We start from the raw sequence: 17500 nt of genomic DNA, 5'->3' as shown, positions 1-17500 counted from the left end.
CAAACAGATGTACACTCCCCCCTTTTTTTTGACAGAATAGACAAAACACCTTTGTTTTCTTTTGATATCTCAAGGATGATGAACCTCATTTTTAGGAATTGGATGGAGGAAAAAAGCCCAAAAATACAAACATCTGATTATGTGGGTGAAGGGGCAAAAGAGAAAGAGAAAATGGAGAAAGAACACGAAGAGGAGTATAAAAGAAAAGAGGATAAAAGACAGGAGGAGGAACGGATAGCAATAGCAGAAACTTGGGATAATATTATATTTGCTCAAGCAATAAGGAGTTCCATATTAGTAACCCACTCGATTCTTCGAAAATACATCATATTACCTTCATTGATAATAGTTAAAAATATTGGTCGTATGTTATTATTTCAATTCCCTGAGTGGTATGAAGATTTGACCGAATGGAGTAGGGAAATGCATGTCAAATGCACATATAATGGTGTTCAATTATCGGAAACAGAATTTCCAAAAGATTGGTTAACAGACGGTATTCAGATAAAAATCCTATTTCCTTTCTCTCTGAAACCTTGGCATAGAAAAAAGCTACGATCCCATCATAAGGATCTAAGAAAAAAACAAAAAAATTTCTGTTTTTTAACGATCTGGGGGATGGAAACAGAAGTCCCCTTTGGCTCTCCCCGAAAAAAACCTTTCTTTTTTGAACCCATTAATAAAACACTCGAAAAAAAAATTAGAAAAGTCAAAAAGACAGGTTTTTTCTTTCTAAGAATTATAAAAGACAACATAAAAGGTTTTCTAAAGATTCTCAACGAAAAAATAAGATGGATTATCAAAATAGTTCTATTTATAAAAAGAAAAGTGAAGAAACTCTTTTTCTTAGTGACGCGAGTCTATGACCCAAGTCAAAATGAAGAACCAAGTCAAAATGAGAAAGATTCCAAAAAAATCATCCATGAATCACCCATTATAATTGTATCCGGAGATTGGACAAATGATTCACTGATAGAAAGAAAAATTAATGATCTGGCTGATAAGACAACCAAAATCTGGGATCAAGTAGAAAAGATTAGAAAAGACAAGAAAAAAAAACCTCTAACTCCAGATATTGAGGATATAGATATTAGTACTAACAAGGGAAATTTTAGTAATAAAAGAACCGAATCACGGAAACATATTTTTCAAATATCTAAAAAAAGAAGAAGTGCCCCATTAATCTCTAAATGGAACTCTTTTATGAAATCTTTCATTGAAAGAATATACATGGGTATCCTTCTATGTATCACTAACATTTACAGGATCAATGCACAATTTTTTCTTGACTCAACAAAAAATACTTTAAATGGATACACTTACAATGACGAAATAAAGGAAAAGGATACTAATGAAACGAATCCAAATATAATTCCCTTCATTTCGACTGTAAAATCTCTTTCTACTTATACTACTAATATAAGTAGTGATAGTAATTCACCGATTTACTGCGACTTATCTTCTTTGTCTCAAGCCTATGTGTTTTACAAATTATTGCAAACCCAAGTTAGTAACAAATATAAGTCAGAATCCATATTTCATTACTACAGAACATATCCTTTTATTAAGGATAGAATAAAAGACTATTTCCATGACTATTTCCATACACGAGGAATATTTGATTCAGAATCAAAACACAAGAAACTGCGGAATTCTGGAATGAGTGAATGGAAAAACTGGTTAAAGAGCCATTATCAATACAATTTCTCCCATGACAAATGGTCTAGATTAGCACCTCTAAAATGGAGAAAGAAAGTCAATCAGCATTTTACGATTAAAAATAACGACTCACCAAAATTGGGTTCATATGAAGAAAAAGACCAATTAATTCATTCCGGTAAAAAGGATTATTATAAATATAAATTGGACTTATTGAAGAGTCCGAGTTGCGAAAAAAAAATTAAAAAACACTACAGATATGATCTTTTATCATATAAATATCTTAATTATGAAGATGTGAAAGACTCCAATATTTATGGATCACCATTACAAGTAAACAGGCACGGAGAGATTTCTAATTACAATACACATAAATACAAATCGTTTTATGCTACAACTATAAATGATAGCCTAGAAGATAAATATACAATTGATAGGGATCCAAATCTAGATAGAAAATATTTGGAATTGAGAATCACCAATTTTTACCCTAGAAACAATATTGAAACTAGGACTAGTACGGGTATCAGAACTTTCATTAATAAAAAAAAGAAAACTACTAAGACTGGGACCAATAAGAAAGATATTCTTTATCTTTATATCAGAATTCATCAAGAAATCCAAACAAAGCAAAAAGAGTTATTTTTTGATTGGATGGGAATGAATGAACAAATGTTAGATCATACTATATCGAATCTGCGCCCTTGGTTCTTACCAGAATTTGTGCCGCTTTACGATCGATATAAGACTAATCCGTGGATCATACCAATCAAATTGCTTCTATTTGATTTTCATGGAAACAAAACAAGCGATCTTTATATAGATCCAAAGGTGGAATCTAATCAAAAAGAAAGATTTAATCCAAAACCAAAAGTAGAATCTAATCAAAAGGGATATCTTGAATTAGAGAATGGGAACCGGGACGAGAAAGAACGACAGCACCAAGGAAATCTTATATCTGATATAAGAAACCAAAAAAAAGATGTTGGAGCAAATTCCGCGGGTTCAGATATTAAGAAACGCAGAAAGAAAAAGAAATTCAAGAGCAAGAAGGAAGCGGAACTAGACTTATTTTTGAAAAAATATTTTCTTTTTCAACTCCGATGGGGTGATTCTTTCAATCAAAGAATGACCAATAATATCAAGGTATATTGTCTACTGCTTAGACTTATGAATCCGAATGAAATTGCTATATCCTCTATTCAAAGAGGAGAAATGGGTCTAGATGTAATGCTGATTAATAAGGATTTGTCTCTTCCAGAATTGATAAAAAGGGGAATATTTATTGTTGAACCGGTTCGTTTGTCTATCAAATGGGATGGAATTTCGATTATGTATCAAACCATAGCTATTTCATTGACCCATAAGGTTCAGTACCAAACTAATCGAGGATACCAGGTAAAAAAACATATTGATAAGAATGACTTGAATGGCTCGATTGCACGACACGGAGGAGTGCGTGTGAATGGGGACAATAATAATTATGATTTGCTTGTTCCTGAACATATTTTATCTCCTAGCCATCGTAGAGAATTGAGAATTATAAGCCGTTTCAATTACCGAAATAGGAACCTTGTGAATAAGAATCCAGTATTTTGCAATAGAGCTAAGACTAATGCGCAGGGGTTTGAGAAATTTGTAAATAGGGATAAGCATTTTGATACAGATACAAATAACTCTCTAAAATGGAAAGTGTTTCTTTGGCCCACTCATCGATTAGAAGATTTAGCCTGTATGAATCGTTATTGGTTTGATACCAATAATGGGAGTCGTTTCAGTATGTCAAGGATCCATATGTATAAGCAATTTGGAATTCGCTGATGTTACAATCAATTTCCCTCTTTATCACGCGCCTGGTATATGAGAACATGCAAATAAATACATACCTTATGTTAGACTCTGATACACAAGATTCAGTCAGTTAGACTCTGATACACAAGATTCAGTCAGTTAGACTCTGATACACAAGATTCAGTCACATATCAATTGGACCTAGGAATGAATCGACAGAATCTTTTTAGGTCCCTTTCCCTTTCATTCTGTTTCGTGAGCCCAGGAATATACCATCCCTTTGTATCTGAATAAATTTATTGTTATTATTTATTCATATTCATTTTGATTTGTTTGATAGAAAAAAGAGTAATATATGAATCAATCCAGATTATTGTGTACACCAGAACAAAATAAATGGTATTATTATTCTTGATTGGGAAGATTTATATCCGTGGGAACAAAAAGAAAAAAAGAGAAGAATTTATTTGTATGGTAAAGAATTCGCCCATATCCGTTATTCCACAAGAAGAAAAAAGGGGTTCTGTTGAATTCCAAGTATTTAATTTTACCAATAAGATAGAGAGACTTACTTCACATTTGAAACTGCACAGAAGAGACTATTTATCTCAGAGGGGTCTGCGGAAAATTCTGGGGAAACGCCAACGACTGCTGGTTTATTTATCAAAGAAAAATCGAGTGCGTTATAGGGAATTAATTGGTCAATTGGGTATTCGAGAACCAAAAACTGGTTAGTTTGGAAATTCGTTTGAGTTATTCGGTTCATTAGATCTTGAATTTGGATGAACCTCGTTTCATTTTCAGGAATTCATGGAATAATGAATTGGGATCGGAGAAATGGAATAATGAATTGGAATCGGAGAATAAAAACATATGACTGTACCAGACGCAAGAAAAGACCTCCTCGTGGTCAATATGGGTCCTCACCACCCGTCAATGCATGGTGTTCTTCGACTCATTGTTACTCTAGATGGCGAAGATGTTATCGACTGTGAACCCATATTGGGTTATTTACACAGAGGAATGGAAAAAATTGCGGAAAACCGAACAATTATACAATATCTACCTTATGTAACACGTTGGGATTATTTAGCTACTATGTTCACGGAGGCAATAACCGTTAATGCACCTGAGGAATTGGGAAATATTCAAGTACCTAAAAGAGCCAGCTATATTAGGGTAATTATGCTGGAGTTGAGTCGTATAGCTTCGCATTTGTTATGGCTTGGACCTTTTATGGCCGATATCGGTGCGCAGACTCCTTTCTTCTATATTTTCAGAGAGAGGGAATTGTTATATGATCTATTCGAAGCTGCCACAGGTATGCGAATGATGCATAATTATTTCCGTATCGGGGGGGTAGCTGCTGATTTACCTCATGGCTGGATAGATAAATGTTTAGATTTCTGCGATTATTTTTTAACGGGAGTTGTTGAATATCAAAAGCTTATTACGCGCAATCCCATCTTTTTGGAACGAGTTGAAGGGGTAGGTTTTATTGGGGGAGAGGAAGCCATAAATTGGGGTTTATCAGGACCAATGCTACGAGCTTCCGGAATCCAATGGGACCTTCGTAAAGTCGATCGGTATGAGTGTTATGATGAATTCGATTGGGAAGTCCAATGGCAAAAAGAAGGAGACTCATTAGCTCGTTATTTAGTAAGAATTGGCGAAATGACGGAATCCATCAAAATTATTCAACAGGCTCTGGAAGGAATTCCGGGGGGACCTTATGAAAATTTAGAATTCCGACGCTTTGCTGGAACAAAAGATTCAGAATTGAACGACTTTGAATATCGATTCATTAGTAAAAAGCCTTCTCCCAGTTTTGAATTGTCAAAACAAGAACTTTATGTGAGAGTAGAAGCCCCAAAGGGAGAATTAGGTATTTTTCTGATAGGAGATAATAGTGTTTTTCCTTGGAGATGGAAAATACGTCCACCCGGTTTCATCAATTTGCAAATTCTTCCTCAGCTAGTTAAAAGAATGAAATTGGCTGATATTATGACAATACTAGGTAGTATAGATATCATTATGGGAGAAGTTGATCGTTGAAATGATAATTGAAGAAGCACAAGCTATCAATTCTTTTTTCAGATCGGAATCCTCAAAAGAGGCCTATGGGCTCATATGGTTACTTGTACCTATTGTTACTCTTGTATTGGGAATCACAATAGGGGTATTAGTAATTGTGTGGCTAGAAAGAAAAATATCTGCAGGGATACAACGACGAATTGGTCCTGAGTATGCCGGCCCCCTGGGCATTCTTCAAGCTCTAGCGGATGGGGTCAAACTACTTTTCAAAGAAGATCTTCTTCCATCTAGAGGAGATATTCGTTTATTTAGTGTCGGCCCATCCGTAGCGGTCGTATCAATTCTACTGAGTTATTCAGTAATTCCCTTTGGCCATCACCTTGTACTAACCGATCTCAGTATAGGTGTTTCTCTATGGATCGCTATTTCAAGTATTGCCCCTATCGGACTTCTTATGTCCGGATATGGATCAAATAATAAATATTCCTTTTCAGGTGGTTTACGAGCTGCTGCTCAATCTATAAGTTATGAAATACCGTTAACTCCATGTGTGTTATCAATATCTCTACGTGTGATTCGTTGGAATACGCACTCCTACCTCTTTCTTTGCTTTTTCTAGGAAAGAAGTTGGTTGATTGAATATATAGATAGAACTCTTTTTTATTCATCACTGGGATCTATGAACTAAACCAGATAGTTATATGAGTGAAACAAAACTGCTTATGAATTCGCAGTAAGAAGATCGAGTCTCATTACCTACGTACGAGAGTAAAGTGGAGCTAAACATAAGCAGCGGAAGCTGTTTACCCCAAGTATCGATTAGCCATCAGGACTTGAAGCGGGCGCAAAAGATCAACTGTATGGAATTTTTACTCTTGTATTTATTACCATACCGAGGATCCACCAAAACTGAGTGGACGGTTAGGAACACCAAGGTACACAAAAGATTAGTAATGGAGATAATGTAACGTATCCAAACGGATATTTTGACATTACATAAAAGGAGTCATAATGAGGGCTTGAAGTTGGTAGAAATGATCAAAAAGTACTTCCCCGTGATCCCGATCCAGAGTATAGCTCCTATCCACTGATTTAAAAATAACTATCAGGAACGAAGTAATCCTTTATTTATATAGTATAGTCCTTCTGAGAAAGAAGAGAAGAACAGGAAGGAAAAATGGATTGACTATTTATTGTATCTTATGGAAAGATCGAGTTAAGTTATTACTGAACAAGAAACTCAGCAAAAAGAATAAAGGATGAGATGGATTCAGAAGTGTACTTTTTATTTGTTATTATCTTATCGCGGACAGAATCCCACTGGTCTAGTTCACTTATGAGCATTTTGATTCATCTTTCTTTTTTCCTATGGTATGCCGATGTAATACCGAAGCATACCTTAGATTTATTCGTGACCATTGAGGAGCCGTATGAAGCTGAGGTCTCATGTACGGTTCTGGAATAGAGATGGGAACAGTGATGTTATCATCGACTATGATTATCTAACAGTTCAAGTACGGTTGATATAGTTGAGGCGCAGTCAAAATATGGTTTTTGGGGGTGGAATCTTTGGCGTCAACCTATAGGGTTCATAGTTTTTATAATTTCTTCACTAGCAGAATGCGAGAGATTGCCCTTTGATTTACCGGAAGCCGAGGAGGAATTAGTAGCAGGTTATCAAACTGAATATTCAGGTATCAAATTTGGTTTATTTTATGTTGCTTCTTACCTCAATTTACTAGTTTCTTCATTATTCGTAACAGTTCTGTACTTGGGAGGGTGGAATCTTCCTATTCCATATATACCAATTACTGAACTTTTCGAAATAAATAAAACTAGTGAAGTCTTTGGAACAACAATTAGTCTCCTCATTACATTAGCTAAAGCTTATTTGTTCCTGTTCATTCCTATCTCAACAAGATGGACTTTACCTAGGCTGAGAATGGATCAACTATTAAATCTTGGGTGGAAATCTCTTTTACCTATTGCTCTCGGTAATCTATTATTGACAACTTCTTCCCAACTTGTTTCGCTATAACAGAATAGGATATTCCAGATTCTTATCCTCTCTCAAGCAAGAGAAAGAAACATCAAATTATTCATGGATATTCACGATATATGTTTCCTATGGTGACTGGGTTCATGAATTATGGTCAACAGACAGTACGAGCTGCAAGATACATTGGTCAAAGTTTCATGATTACCTTATCTCACGCAAATCGTTTACCTGTAACTATTCAATATCCTTATGAAAAATCGATCACATCAGAGCGTTTCCGTGGGCGAATCCACTTTGAATTTGATAAATGCATTGCTTGTGAAGTATGTGTTCGCGTATGTCCGATAGATCTACCTGTTGTTGATTGGCGATTAGAAACAGATATTAGAAAGAAACGATTGCTTAATTATAGTATTGATTTCGGAATCTGTATATTTTGTGGTAATTGCGTGGAGTATTGCCCCACAAACTGTTTATCAATGACTGAAGAATATGAACTTTCCACCTACGATCGTCACGAATTAAATTATAATCAAATTGCTTTGGGTCGGTTACCAATGTCTGTAATTGGAGATTACACAGTTCGAACAATTATGAACTCAACTCCAATAAAAATATCTATGGAGAAACCCCTTGATTCAAGAACGATTACCAATTAAATTAAAAATAAGACTAAGTTTTGATCAAAAGTAGGTAAGTTTCTTTCATGTCAGACAAAGAATAACTAGATTTGTGAGGATTATAACTACTTTTTGAATATATAAATATATATAGCCATTATAGCCATAGCCCTTATTTGTTTAATTAAAAATATGAAATTACGAACTCTGTTTCGACTAAAGACAAAAGCAAGATTGGCCCGTTCAATTGATTAACTCAATCTACATAAACCCACACCACGCTGGGGTAAGAACTATTAGATATAAAAAAGGGTAACCCACTTTTTCCCGACCAGTAAGATCATGAGATATTTTGACTTATTTATCGCTTATTTAACACATAATGGATTTACCTGCGCCAATACATGATATTCTTTTAGTATCTCTGGGATCAGGTCTTATAGTAGGAGGTCTAGGAGTGGTATTACTTACCAATCCAATTTATTCTGCCTTTTCCTTGGGATTGGTTCTTGTTTGTATATCTTTATTTTATATTCCATCGAACTCTTATTTTGTAGCTGCTGCGCAGCTACTTATTTACGTGGGAGCCATAAATGTCTTAATCTTATTTGCTGTGATGTTTATGAATGGTTCAGAATATTACAATTCTTTTCATTTTTGGACTGTCGGAGATGGATTCACTTCGCTAGTTTGTACAAGTATTTTTTTTTCACTAATTGCTACTATCCCAAACACGTCATGGTACGGGATTATTTGGACTACAAGATCAAACCAGATCATAGAACAGGACCTGACAAGTAATGTTCAACAGATTGGGATTCATTTATCAACAGATTTTTATCTTCCATTTGAACTGATTTCTATAATCCTTTTAGTTTCCTTAGTGGGCGCAATTGCTATGGCTCGCCGGGAATAGATACTTAGAATTGGAAATAACAAACCAACCAAATAAAATAAAGCAACCTCCGTGTAATTGTTATCGCATCTATCTGTCCACCCTAAATTGGAATATTGTTCATGAGACATATTTCAAAGTTTTTGTTAGTTCGACGACCCATTTCAGTGTCTTTTTTGGTACTGTATTTCTTATATATATTATATGGATTGATAATTGAATTAGATTCAGTAGAATCTTCTCATTTAATTAATCGAATCAGTTGAATTGTTGTTTATATTGAAATGAATCGAGATTGACGAGGAGTTGGTCAATGATGCTCGAGCATGTACTTGTTTTGAGTGCCTATTTATTTTCTATTGGTATCTATGGATTGATCACAAGTCGAAACATGGTTAGAGCACTTATGTGTCTTGAACTTATACTGAATGCTGTTAATATGAATCTCATAACATTTTCTGATTTATTTGATAGTCGCCAATTAAAGGGAGACGTTTTCTCGATCTTTGTTATCGCTATTGCAGCCGCCGAAGCAGCTATTGGACCAGCTATTGTTTCTTCGATCTATCGTAACAGAAAATCAACTCGTATCAATCAATCAAATTTATTGAATAAATAAAAATAGTCGGTAGTCGGAACCTTTACTCAAATAAAATATATAAAGACATATACGTTATGTCACTCTGTAGAAGTAAATAGACACTCGACTCACGTTATGGATCAATGGATCATAAGCATGGATTAGGAATAAGAGTACAATAAATTTTATACGTTTTCTTTCTTTATTATATATAACTATAATTCATTTATAGATTAGCAAAACGTGTATTGACTGATATGACCATGTTTGATGAAAGATAAGAGATCAAAGTATCTTGGGCCTATCTCATGAACAGATCAGAAATAGATTTCTAACAAAACTTTATGGTCTAATCACCGATTCGTCTGGTGCCAAAATATTTAATCATTTACTAAAGCTACCAGACCGAAAATTTATGACGTTCCAAAAAAAATTAATAGATCTAATGTCACACTCAGTAAAGATTTATGATACATGTATAGGGTGTACCCAATGCGTACGAGCGTGTCCTACAGATGTCCTGGAAATGATACCCTGGGACGGATGTAAAGCTAAGCAAATTGCTTCCGCACCAAGAACGGAGGACTGTGTAGGTTGTAAGAGATGTGAATCTGCTTGTCCAACGGATTTCTTAAGTATACGGGTTTATTTATGGCATGAGACAACCCGTAGCATGGGTCTAGCTTATTAATACGTTACAAAAAACTCCCCTTGAATCCATTTGATTCCTCTTTACCGACAAAAACCCGTACTCGATAAATAAAAAAATCCGAGCGCGGGTTTTTCTGGTCAAATCAAAGTGTATTTTGTCTTTACTATGAGTGATTTTTATTGGTTAACAATCATTGTTGTTTTGCCCATATCCGCGGGTTCCTTAATTGCTCTTTTCCCTCATAGAGGAAATAAGGTAGTTCGATGGTATACTATCTGTATCTGCTTATTTGAACTCCTTCTAACGACCTACGTATTCTGTTATCATTTTAAATTGGACGATCCATTAATCCAATTGGAAGAAGACTTTAACTGGATAAATATTTTTGATTTTCACTGGAGACTCGGAATCGACGGACTTTCTATAGGACCCATTTTATTGACAGGATTTATCACTACTTTAGCTACTTCAGCGGCTTGGCCAGTTACCCGAAATTCGCGATTGTTCCATTTCCTGATGTTAGCAATGTACAGTGGTCAAATAGGATCATTTTCTTCTCGAGACCTCTTACTTTTTTTCATCATGTGGGAATTAGAATTAATTCCTGTTTACCTACTTTTATCCATGTGGGGAGGAAAGAAACGTCTGTACTCAGCTACAAAGTTCATTTTGTACACTGCAGGAGGTTCCATTTTTCTCTTAATGGGAGTTCTAGGTATGGGTTTATATGGTTCCAATGAACCAACATTAAATTTTGAAACATTAGCTAATCAATCGTATCCCGTGGCATTGGAAATAATATTTTATTTGGGTTTCCTTATTGCTTATGCTGTCAAATCACCGATCATACCTTTACATACATGGTTGCCAGATACCCATGGAGAGGCGCATTACAGTACATGTATGCTTCTAGCTGGAATCTTATTAAAAATGGGAGCATACGGGTTGGTTCGGGTCAATATGGAATTATTACCCCACGCCCATTCCATATTTTCTCCTTGGTTGATGATAGTAGGGACTATTCAAATAATCTATGCAGCTTTAACTTCTCTTGGTCAACGCAATTTAAAAAAGAGAATAGCCTATTCTTCCGTATCTCATATGGGTTTCATAATAATAGGAATTAGTTCTATAACCGATGCGGGACTCAATGGAGCTATTTTACAAATCATCTCTCATGGATTTATTGGTGCTGCACTTTTTTTCCTGGCAGGAACAAGTTATGATAGAATACGTCTTCGTTATCTTAACGAAATGGGGGGAATAGCTATACTAATGCCAAGAATCTTTACGATGTTCAGTAGCTTCTCAATGGCTTCTCTCGCATTACCAGGAATGAGTGGTTTTGTTGCAGAATTTGTGATATTTTTGGGAATAATTACTAGCCCAAAATACCTTGTAATGTCAAAAATACTAATTACTTTTGTAATGGCAATTGGAATGATATTAACTCCTATTTATTCATTATCTATGTCACGCCAGATGTTCTATGGATACAGGTTATTCAATGTTCCCAAGTCTCACTTTGTGGATTCTGGACCACGAGAAATCTTTATTTTGATGTGTATCCTTTTACCTATAATAGGTATTGGTATTTATCCAGATTTCGTTCTTTCACTATCAGTTGACAAGGTAGAAACTATTCTATCTAATTACTTTCATGGGTAGCTTTCATGGATGGATTTTTTTATGGTTATGGGCAGCACAGAAGATCCAATCCAATAATCCTGCACTGCTGTTTACAAACAAATCAATCGTTGGCTAGACCAATCAAAAGGAAAAGAAGATTTTTCCTTCTATCAAGTCAAAAATGCAATTAAATGAAGGAAATTGTAATCAGAAATATCTGTAGTTTTTATTATTTAACTACAGATATTTCTGATTACATATATATCTTTCACCTTATACATATAATGTATAAATGAGATAATAATATTATGGTTAATAATATTATGGTATATGAGAGGGGTATATGAGAATGAAAGGGTATGTGTACAATCTTTCTATGTATTCTGCAGTTTTTTTCTTCAATTAGATGTTTAATGTGAATGAACCATAACTATGTAGCCCTCTTCCTAATAGATTGACCCCAAAATAGCAGATCCAAATTATAAGAAATCCCATAGAAGCCACAATTGCTGAATTTGCACCTTGCAAACTTTTATTTGTTCTAGTATGTAAATAAATCGCGAATACGGTCCAAGTAATAAATGCCCAGGTTTCTTTGGGGTCCCAATTCCAATAAGATCCCCATGCCTCATTAGCCCATACTGCTCCTGAAAGAATACCTATAGTTAAAAGGGTAAAACCCAAGCCAATGACACGATAACTCCAAGAATCCAATCGCTGAGTCAATTGATACCTGTGATAATTTCTAAACGAAAAATTCACGTATTGGGTCTCATCAAAAGAAAATGAACTAATTAATAAATGATTGGTTTTACCGAAAATATCTATCTTTCTTCTAAACGTAATGACCAGGAGAGTTATGGATAATAATGATCCACATAAAAGAGCTGCATAGCTCAACAACATCATACTTACGTGCATCATTAACCAACGGGATTGGAGAGCAGGCACTAATATTGCGGATTGATGCATTTTAGTTAAAAGACCCGAAGTGGCAAAGCCTTGGGTTAAAATAGCGCTTGGGGCGGTTATTTTACTGAAAAAATTCTTATAGTTTCTAAAATATGGAACTATATGAATAAGGGAGAAACTCCATGAAAGGAACATTAATGATTCATATAGATCACTTAATGGTACATGTCCCGAATAAATCCAACGAGTAACTAATAATCCTGTTATACAGAAAAAAGTAGCTATCATGCCTTTTTCTGACGAATCACATAGTCCTACAATTTCATAGACCAAGGTCATCAGATGAGTAGGAATCACAATTGAAATGATCGAAAAAGATATGTGAGTTAATATATGTTCTAAAGTTGCAAATATCATAAACAATCATTTTTTGTTTTTATAGTTATAAAAAAAGGGAACCCTTCCTTAATTACCGAATGTAAATATGGTATCGAATTAAAGGATCCGTTGTGTCCTTTTTTGTTTTAGAGAATGCCGCCACTCGGACTCGAACCGAGATGCTCTAGCACTGCTTCCTAAGAACAGCGTGTCTACCGATTTCACCATGGCGGCTTGTTCGAAGTAATACTAACTCATGCATATTCAATCGTCGATATTGAGAGGTTCAATGCAATTGCAATAGATGATTATTGAATCAATCGAAGAATAGCCATTCAAGTCAATATTTGAAGGTTCCATAATTGTTACTAGCTTACCTTAAAGCTTAGTAATAGTGAATCGATGGGGAAAATAGTGAATCGATGGGGAAAATGGCAATCCCCATCTCGCAAATCATATAAAAATGCACTCTATTCACTATATTGAACCTTGTATCTTGCGTCTAATAACGCCCTTTAAAACACAAATAGTGCCATTTTGAGGGCCCAATATATGATACAGAATCATTAATTTATCCAATCATTGATTGATGTTGATTTAGATCATTTGAAGGGTTTCTTATCACATTATTATTTATTCTTTGCTTTTTTTATTTCATTTTTTTTGTCGTACAAAAAAACCTTTTGAATAACCGGTAGAAATGGATTTAGCTAAAGAAAAAGCTTTTACCGCTGCCCAATATCCCTTTCTCTTCCAAAAATTTCTACGAATATGCTTTTTTGATATAGAAGTACGTTTTTTTGGAACCGCCATGCAAAAATGAACTTTTCTAAGTTGAATGTGAAAGACATGTATTGTTCAAAATAGATCATTAATTCTTTCTATTCATATATCTATTATTTAGTTTATAGATTTTCTTCATAACATACAAATATGCGCATATAGCATATAATAGGGACTAAACTAAATTATTGCTAGGGACTCAAACTCAAGTTGGAGAATAAAAAGAAAGGAGATTCGATTCGCTAGGTATAACTCTCATAGAAAAAAATAGTTATCTTTTTTCTCTTTTTGAAGTATTCATTATCATTATTATTGCATACAATGAAAATCTCAGAAGAAAGAAAATTGTACTAATTGTTTCATATCTCCATTCATTAGGATCGATGGTATCAACTACCGATGAAATCGACCCCCGCAGATAAATAATATAAAAAGAAAAATAAATAAAATAAAAGGTTACAATTCCTATCTCAGTCTATTTCAAATAGACCATATATATAACCTACATATACCTACCGTCGTAATACATTTAATAACAATAACCAGAAATTAATTACCTACATGAGATAAAACAATAAGATTTTCTCTACCAATTGATCCCATTAAAGCATAGCGCCCCCACGATTCGAATAATACTTTTGTTCAATGATCCATTACTTGAACATTACTTGAACTTGATTAAGGCAATTTAAGTAACCTCTTACTTCACCTTCTTACTTCACCCATATGGGAGGTTACAAGTATCATAGAATTTCCCACAAGTTCTGGTGGAAGCCAATCAATCAGTTTCAAATTAAATTTAAATTAGTTAATGATTTTGGATAAAAGATCTTGTTGGGTTGAGTTATTTGCGGATCTCATGATCCATATCAAAAGCTAATAATTACTTCACCCCTAGTATTAAGCAATAATTTGCTTAATTATATCATTTGACCAATTCAATTGTAACTCCTTGGGTCAAATTTTAAATAGTCGAGGAAGAGCGAGATTAATAAAAAAGAATATTCTTTTCGTATCCTTATTTTGGTTTGTGTTAAAAAAAAAAATAAATAAGAACTGGTGATGAATGTGAATTGGGAACAATAATTAATATAATTAATTAGAAGAAAATAGAGGAAAAAGGTTTGATTTAATTTTATTATTATGGTTATGGAACGCACATATCAATATGCATGGATTATACCTTTCGTTCCGCTTCTAGTTACTATGTTAATAGGATTGGAACTCCTGCTTAATCCGACAGCAACAAAAAATATTCGTCGTATATGGGCTTTTCCCGCTGTTTTATTGTTAAGTATAGTTATGGTCTTTTCCACTAAGCTGGCGATCCAGCAAATCAATGGTAGCTCAATTTATGAATATCTATGGTCTTGGAGCATCACTAGTGATTTTTCCTTAGAATTCGGCTACTTGATTGATCCACTTACTTCTATTATGTCGATATTAATCACTACTGTTGGAATCCTGGTTCTTATCTATAGTGATAATTATATGTCTCATGACCGAGGATATTTGAGATTTTTTGCTTATATGAGTTTTTTCAATACAGCGATGCTGGGATTAGTTACTAGTCCCAATTTGATACAAATCCATATTTTTTGGGAACTAGTGGGAATGTGTTCCTATCTGTTAATAGGTTTTTGGTTTACCCGACCAATTGCAGCAAATGCCTGTCAAAAAGCGTTTGTGACCAATCGTGTGGGGGATTTTGGTTTATTATTAGGAATCCTAGGTTTTTATTTAATAACAGGTAGTTTCGAATTTCAGGATTTATTCGAAATATTCAATGATTCGATCATTAATAACAATGAGATGAATTCCTCATTTGCTACGCTTTGTGCCTTCTTATTATTCCTCGGTGCAGTTGCTAAATCTGCGCAATTCCCACTTCATGTATGGTTACCTGATGCTATGGAGGGACCCACTCCTATTTCGGCTCTGATACATGCGGCTACTATGGTAGCCGCAGGAATTTTTCTTGTAGCTCGGCTTCTTCCTCTTTTCATAGCCATACCTTACATAATGAATATCATATCTTTGATAGGTGTAATAACGGTACTATTAGGAGCTACCTTAGCTCTTGCTCAAAGAGATATTAAGAGAAGTTTAGCTTATTCCACGATGTCTCAATTGGGATACATTATGTTAGCTTTGGGTATAGGTTCTTATCGAGCCGCTTTATTCCATTTGATCACTCATGCTTATTCTAAAGCATTATTGTTTTTAGGGTCTGGATCAATCATTCATTCCATGGAACCCATTATTGGGTATTCTCCGACTAAGAGTCAGAACATGGTTCTTATGGGCGGTTTAACTAAATATATGCCAATTACAAAAACAACTTTTTTTTTAGGTACACTTTCTCTTTGTGGTATTCCACCCCTCGCTTGTTTTTGGTCCAAAGACGAAATTCTTAATGATAGTTGGTTGTATTCACCGATTTTTGCGATAATAGCTTTCTACACAGCAGGATTAACTGCATTTTATATGTTTCGTATGTATTTACTTACTTTCGAAGGGCATTTACGTAGTCATTTTCAAAATTACAGCGGACACACAAATAGTTCCTTCTATTCAATATCCATATGGGGGCAAGAAGGTTCCAAACCTGTTAGCAGCAATTTGCTTTTAACAACAAGGAATAATAATGACAAGTCCTCCTTTTCCAATTGCTCGTTTTCTAATACATATAAAATTGCCGGTTATGTAAGAACCATGCGATCATCTTTTAGTACTCATTTTTTCAAAAAAGACTCTCATACTTTACTATATCCGCATGAATCGGACAATACCATGTTATTTCCCCTGCTTATATTGGCCATATTTACTTTGTTCGTTGGATGCATAGGAATTAATTTCGGGCACGAAGTAATGGAGGTTGACATATTATCAAAATGGTTAACCCCATCGATGAAACTTTTCCATCAGAATTCAACTGATGAAGATTGGTATAAATTTTTGACGAATGCATTTTATTCAGTTAGTATAGCCTACTTCGGAATATTTATAGCATCTGTTCTATATGGGTCTGTCTATTCAGATCGACAAAATTTGTACTTAATCAATTCATTTGCTAAAATAGATTCTAAAATGAGAATTCGTTTAGAACAAATAATAAATGTCATATACAACTGGTCATACAATCGCGGCTACATAGACGTTTATTACGAAAAAGTATTCATTAGGGGTGTACGAGGATTAGCTCAACTAACTCATTCTTTTGATCGACGAGTCATTGATGGAGTTACTAATGGGATTGGCGTTGCAAGTTTCTTTCTAGGAGAAGGTATTAAATATATAGGGGGGGGTCGAATTTCCTCTTATCTATTCTTATATTTAGCTTGTGTATCAATAGTCCTACTAATTTACTATTACTATTTTTTCTAAATAGTATTTTTATTAAAGCTAAAGTATTTCTATAGTATATAGAAATAGATCTTTCATAACCCGAGTTCTTAGAAGTAAGAGATAAGAGGGACCTATAGAAAATGTGGTTAGAAATCCATAATAAAGTCCGACCATAACGACCGAATTCAATATATTCATCCATAATAATAATAGATTACCG

The 17500-nt window shown here is 34.4% G+C and overlaps 11 protein-coding genes and 1 non-coding gene across 12 annotated transcripts in view; 9 read left to right on the top strand and 3 right to left on the bottom strand. All coding sequences in view use genetic code 11, as the record gives it.

Moving 5' to 3' along the window:
- The window catches only part of ycf1 (hypothetical chloroplast RF19), a 5814-nt gene extending 2334 nt beyond the window's left edge, over positions 1-3480 (top strand). The window contains exon 1 of the mRNA in view: positions 1-3480. This exon is cut by the window's left edge and continues 2334 nt beyond it. Coding sequence (YP_010167185.1) covers positions 1-3480 — 3480 coding nt within the window.
- A 441-nt stretch (positions 3481-3921) lies between these two features.
- On the top strand, positions 3922-4185 carry rps15 (ribosomal protein S15). The gene has a single exon. It carries the CDS (start codon positions 3922-3924, stop codon positions 4183-4185), a length of 264 nt encoding a protein of 87 aa, YP_010167184.1.
- A 1321-nt stretch (positions 4186-5506) lies between these two features.
- ndhA (NADH-plastoquinone oxidoreductase subunit 1) lies at positions 5507-7522 on the top strand. Its single transcript has 2 exons — positions 5507-6053; positions 6984-7522. Exons 1-2 carry the CDS (start codon positions 5507-5509, stop codon positions 7520-7522), a joined length of 1086 nt encoding a protein of 361 aa, YP_010167183.1.
- An 80-nt stretch (positions 7523-7602) lies between these two features.
- ndhI (NADH-plastoquinone oxidoreductase subunit I) lies at positions 7603-8142 on the top strand. Its single transcript has one exon. It carries the CDS (start codon positions 7603-7605, stop codon positions 8140-8142), a length of 540 nt encoding a protein of 179 aa, YP_010167182.1.
- Positions 8143-8485: 343 nt separating this feature from the next.
- Positions 8486-9019, top strand: ndhG (NADH-plastoquinone oxidoreductase subunit 6). Its single transcript has one exon. The coding sequence runs from the start codon at positions 8486-8488 to the stop codon at positions 9017-9019; it is 534 nt and encodes a 177-aa protein (YP_010167181.1).
- A 292-nt stretch (positions 9020-9311) lies between these two features.
- Positions 9312-9617, top strand: ndhE (NADH-plastoquinone oxidoreductase subunit 4L). Its single transcript has one exon. It carries the CDS (start codon positions 9312-9314, stop codon positions 9615-9617), a length of 306 nt encoding a protein of 101 aa, YP_010167180.1.
- A 406-nt stretch (positions 9618-10023) lies between these two features.
- Positions 10024-10269, top strand: psaC (photosystem I subunit VII). The gene has a single exon. The coding sequence runs from the start codon at positions 10024-10026 to the stop codon at positions 10267-10269; it is 246 nt and encodes an 81-aa protein (YP_010167179.1).
- Positions 10270-10395: 126 nt separating this feature from the next.
- On the top strand, positions 10396-11898 carry ndhD (NADH-plastoquinone oxidoreductase subunit 4). Its single transcript has one exon. It carries the CDS (start codon positions 10396-10398, stop codon positions 11896-11898), a length of 1503 nt encoding a protein of 500 aa, YP_010167178.1.
- A 363-nt stretch (positions 11899-12261) lies between these two features.
- ccsA (cytochrome c heme attachment protein) lies at positions 12262-13188 on the bottom strand. Its single transcript has one exon. It carries the CDS (start codon positions 13186-13188, stop codon positions 12262-12264), a length of 927 nt encoding a protein of 308 aa, YP_010167177.1.
- A 115-nt stretch (positions 13189-13303) lies between these two features.
- On the bottom strand, positions 13304-13383 carry trnL-UAG. The gene has a single exon. It is a non-coding gene; the product is annotated as a tRNA-Leu (tRNA).
- Positions 13384-13803: 420 nt separating this feature from the next.
- Positions 13804-13962, bottom strand: rpl32 (ribosomal protein L32). The gene has a single exon. It carries the CDS (start codon positions 13960-13962, stop codon positions 13804-13806), a length of 159 nt encoding a protein of 52 aa, YP_010167176.1.
- Positions 13963-15081: 1119 nt separating this feature from the next.
- ndhF (NADH-plastoquinone oxidoreductase subunit 5) lies at positions 15082-17319 on the top strand. Its single transcript has one exon. The coding sequence runs from the start codon at positions 15082-15084 to the stop codon at positions 17317-17319; it is 2238 nt and encodes a 745-aa protein (YP_010167175.1).
- The last annotated feature ends 181 nt before the right edge of the window (positions 17320-17500 follow it).

Source organism: Nymphaea colorata, chloroplast, assembly GCF_008831285.2.
Source record: "Nymphaea colorata chloroplast, complete genome".
In the NCBI taxonomy this organism is placed as follows: Eukaryota; Viridiplantae; Streptophyta; class Magnoliopsida; order Nymphaeales; family Nymphaeaceae; genus Nymphaea; species Nymphaea colorata.
The sequence above is the reverse complement of the archived record's forward strand: the minus strand, read 5'-3'. Positions and strand labels throughout refer to the sequence as shown.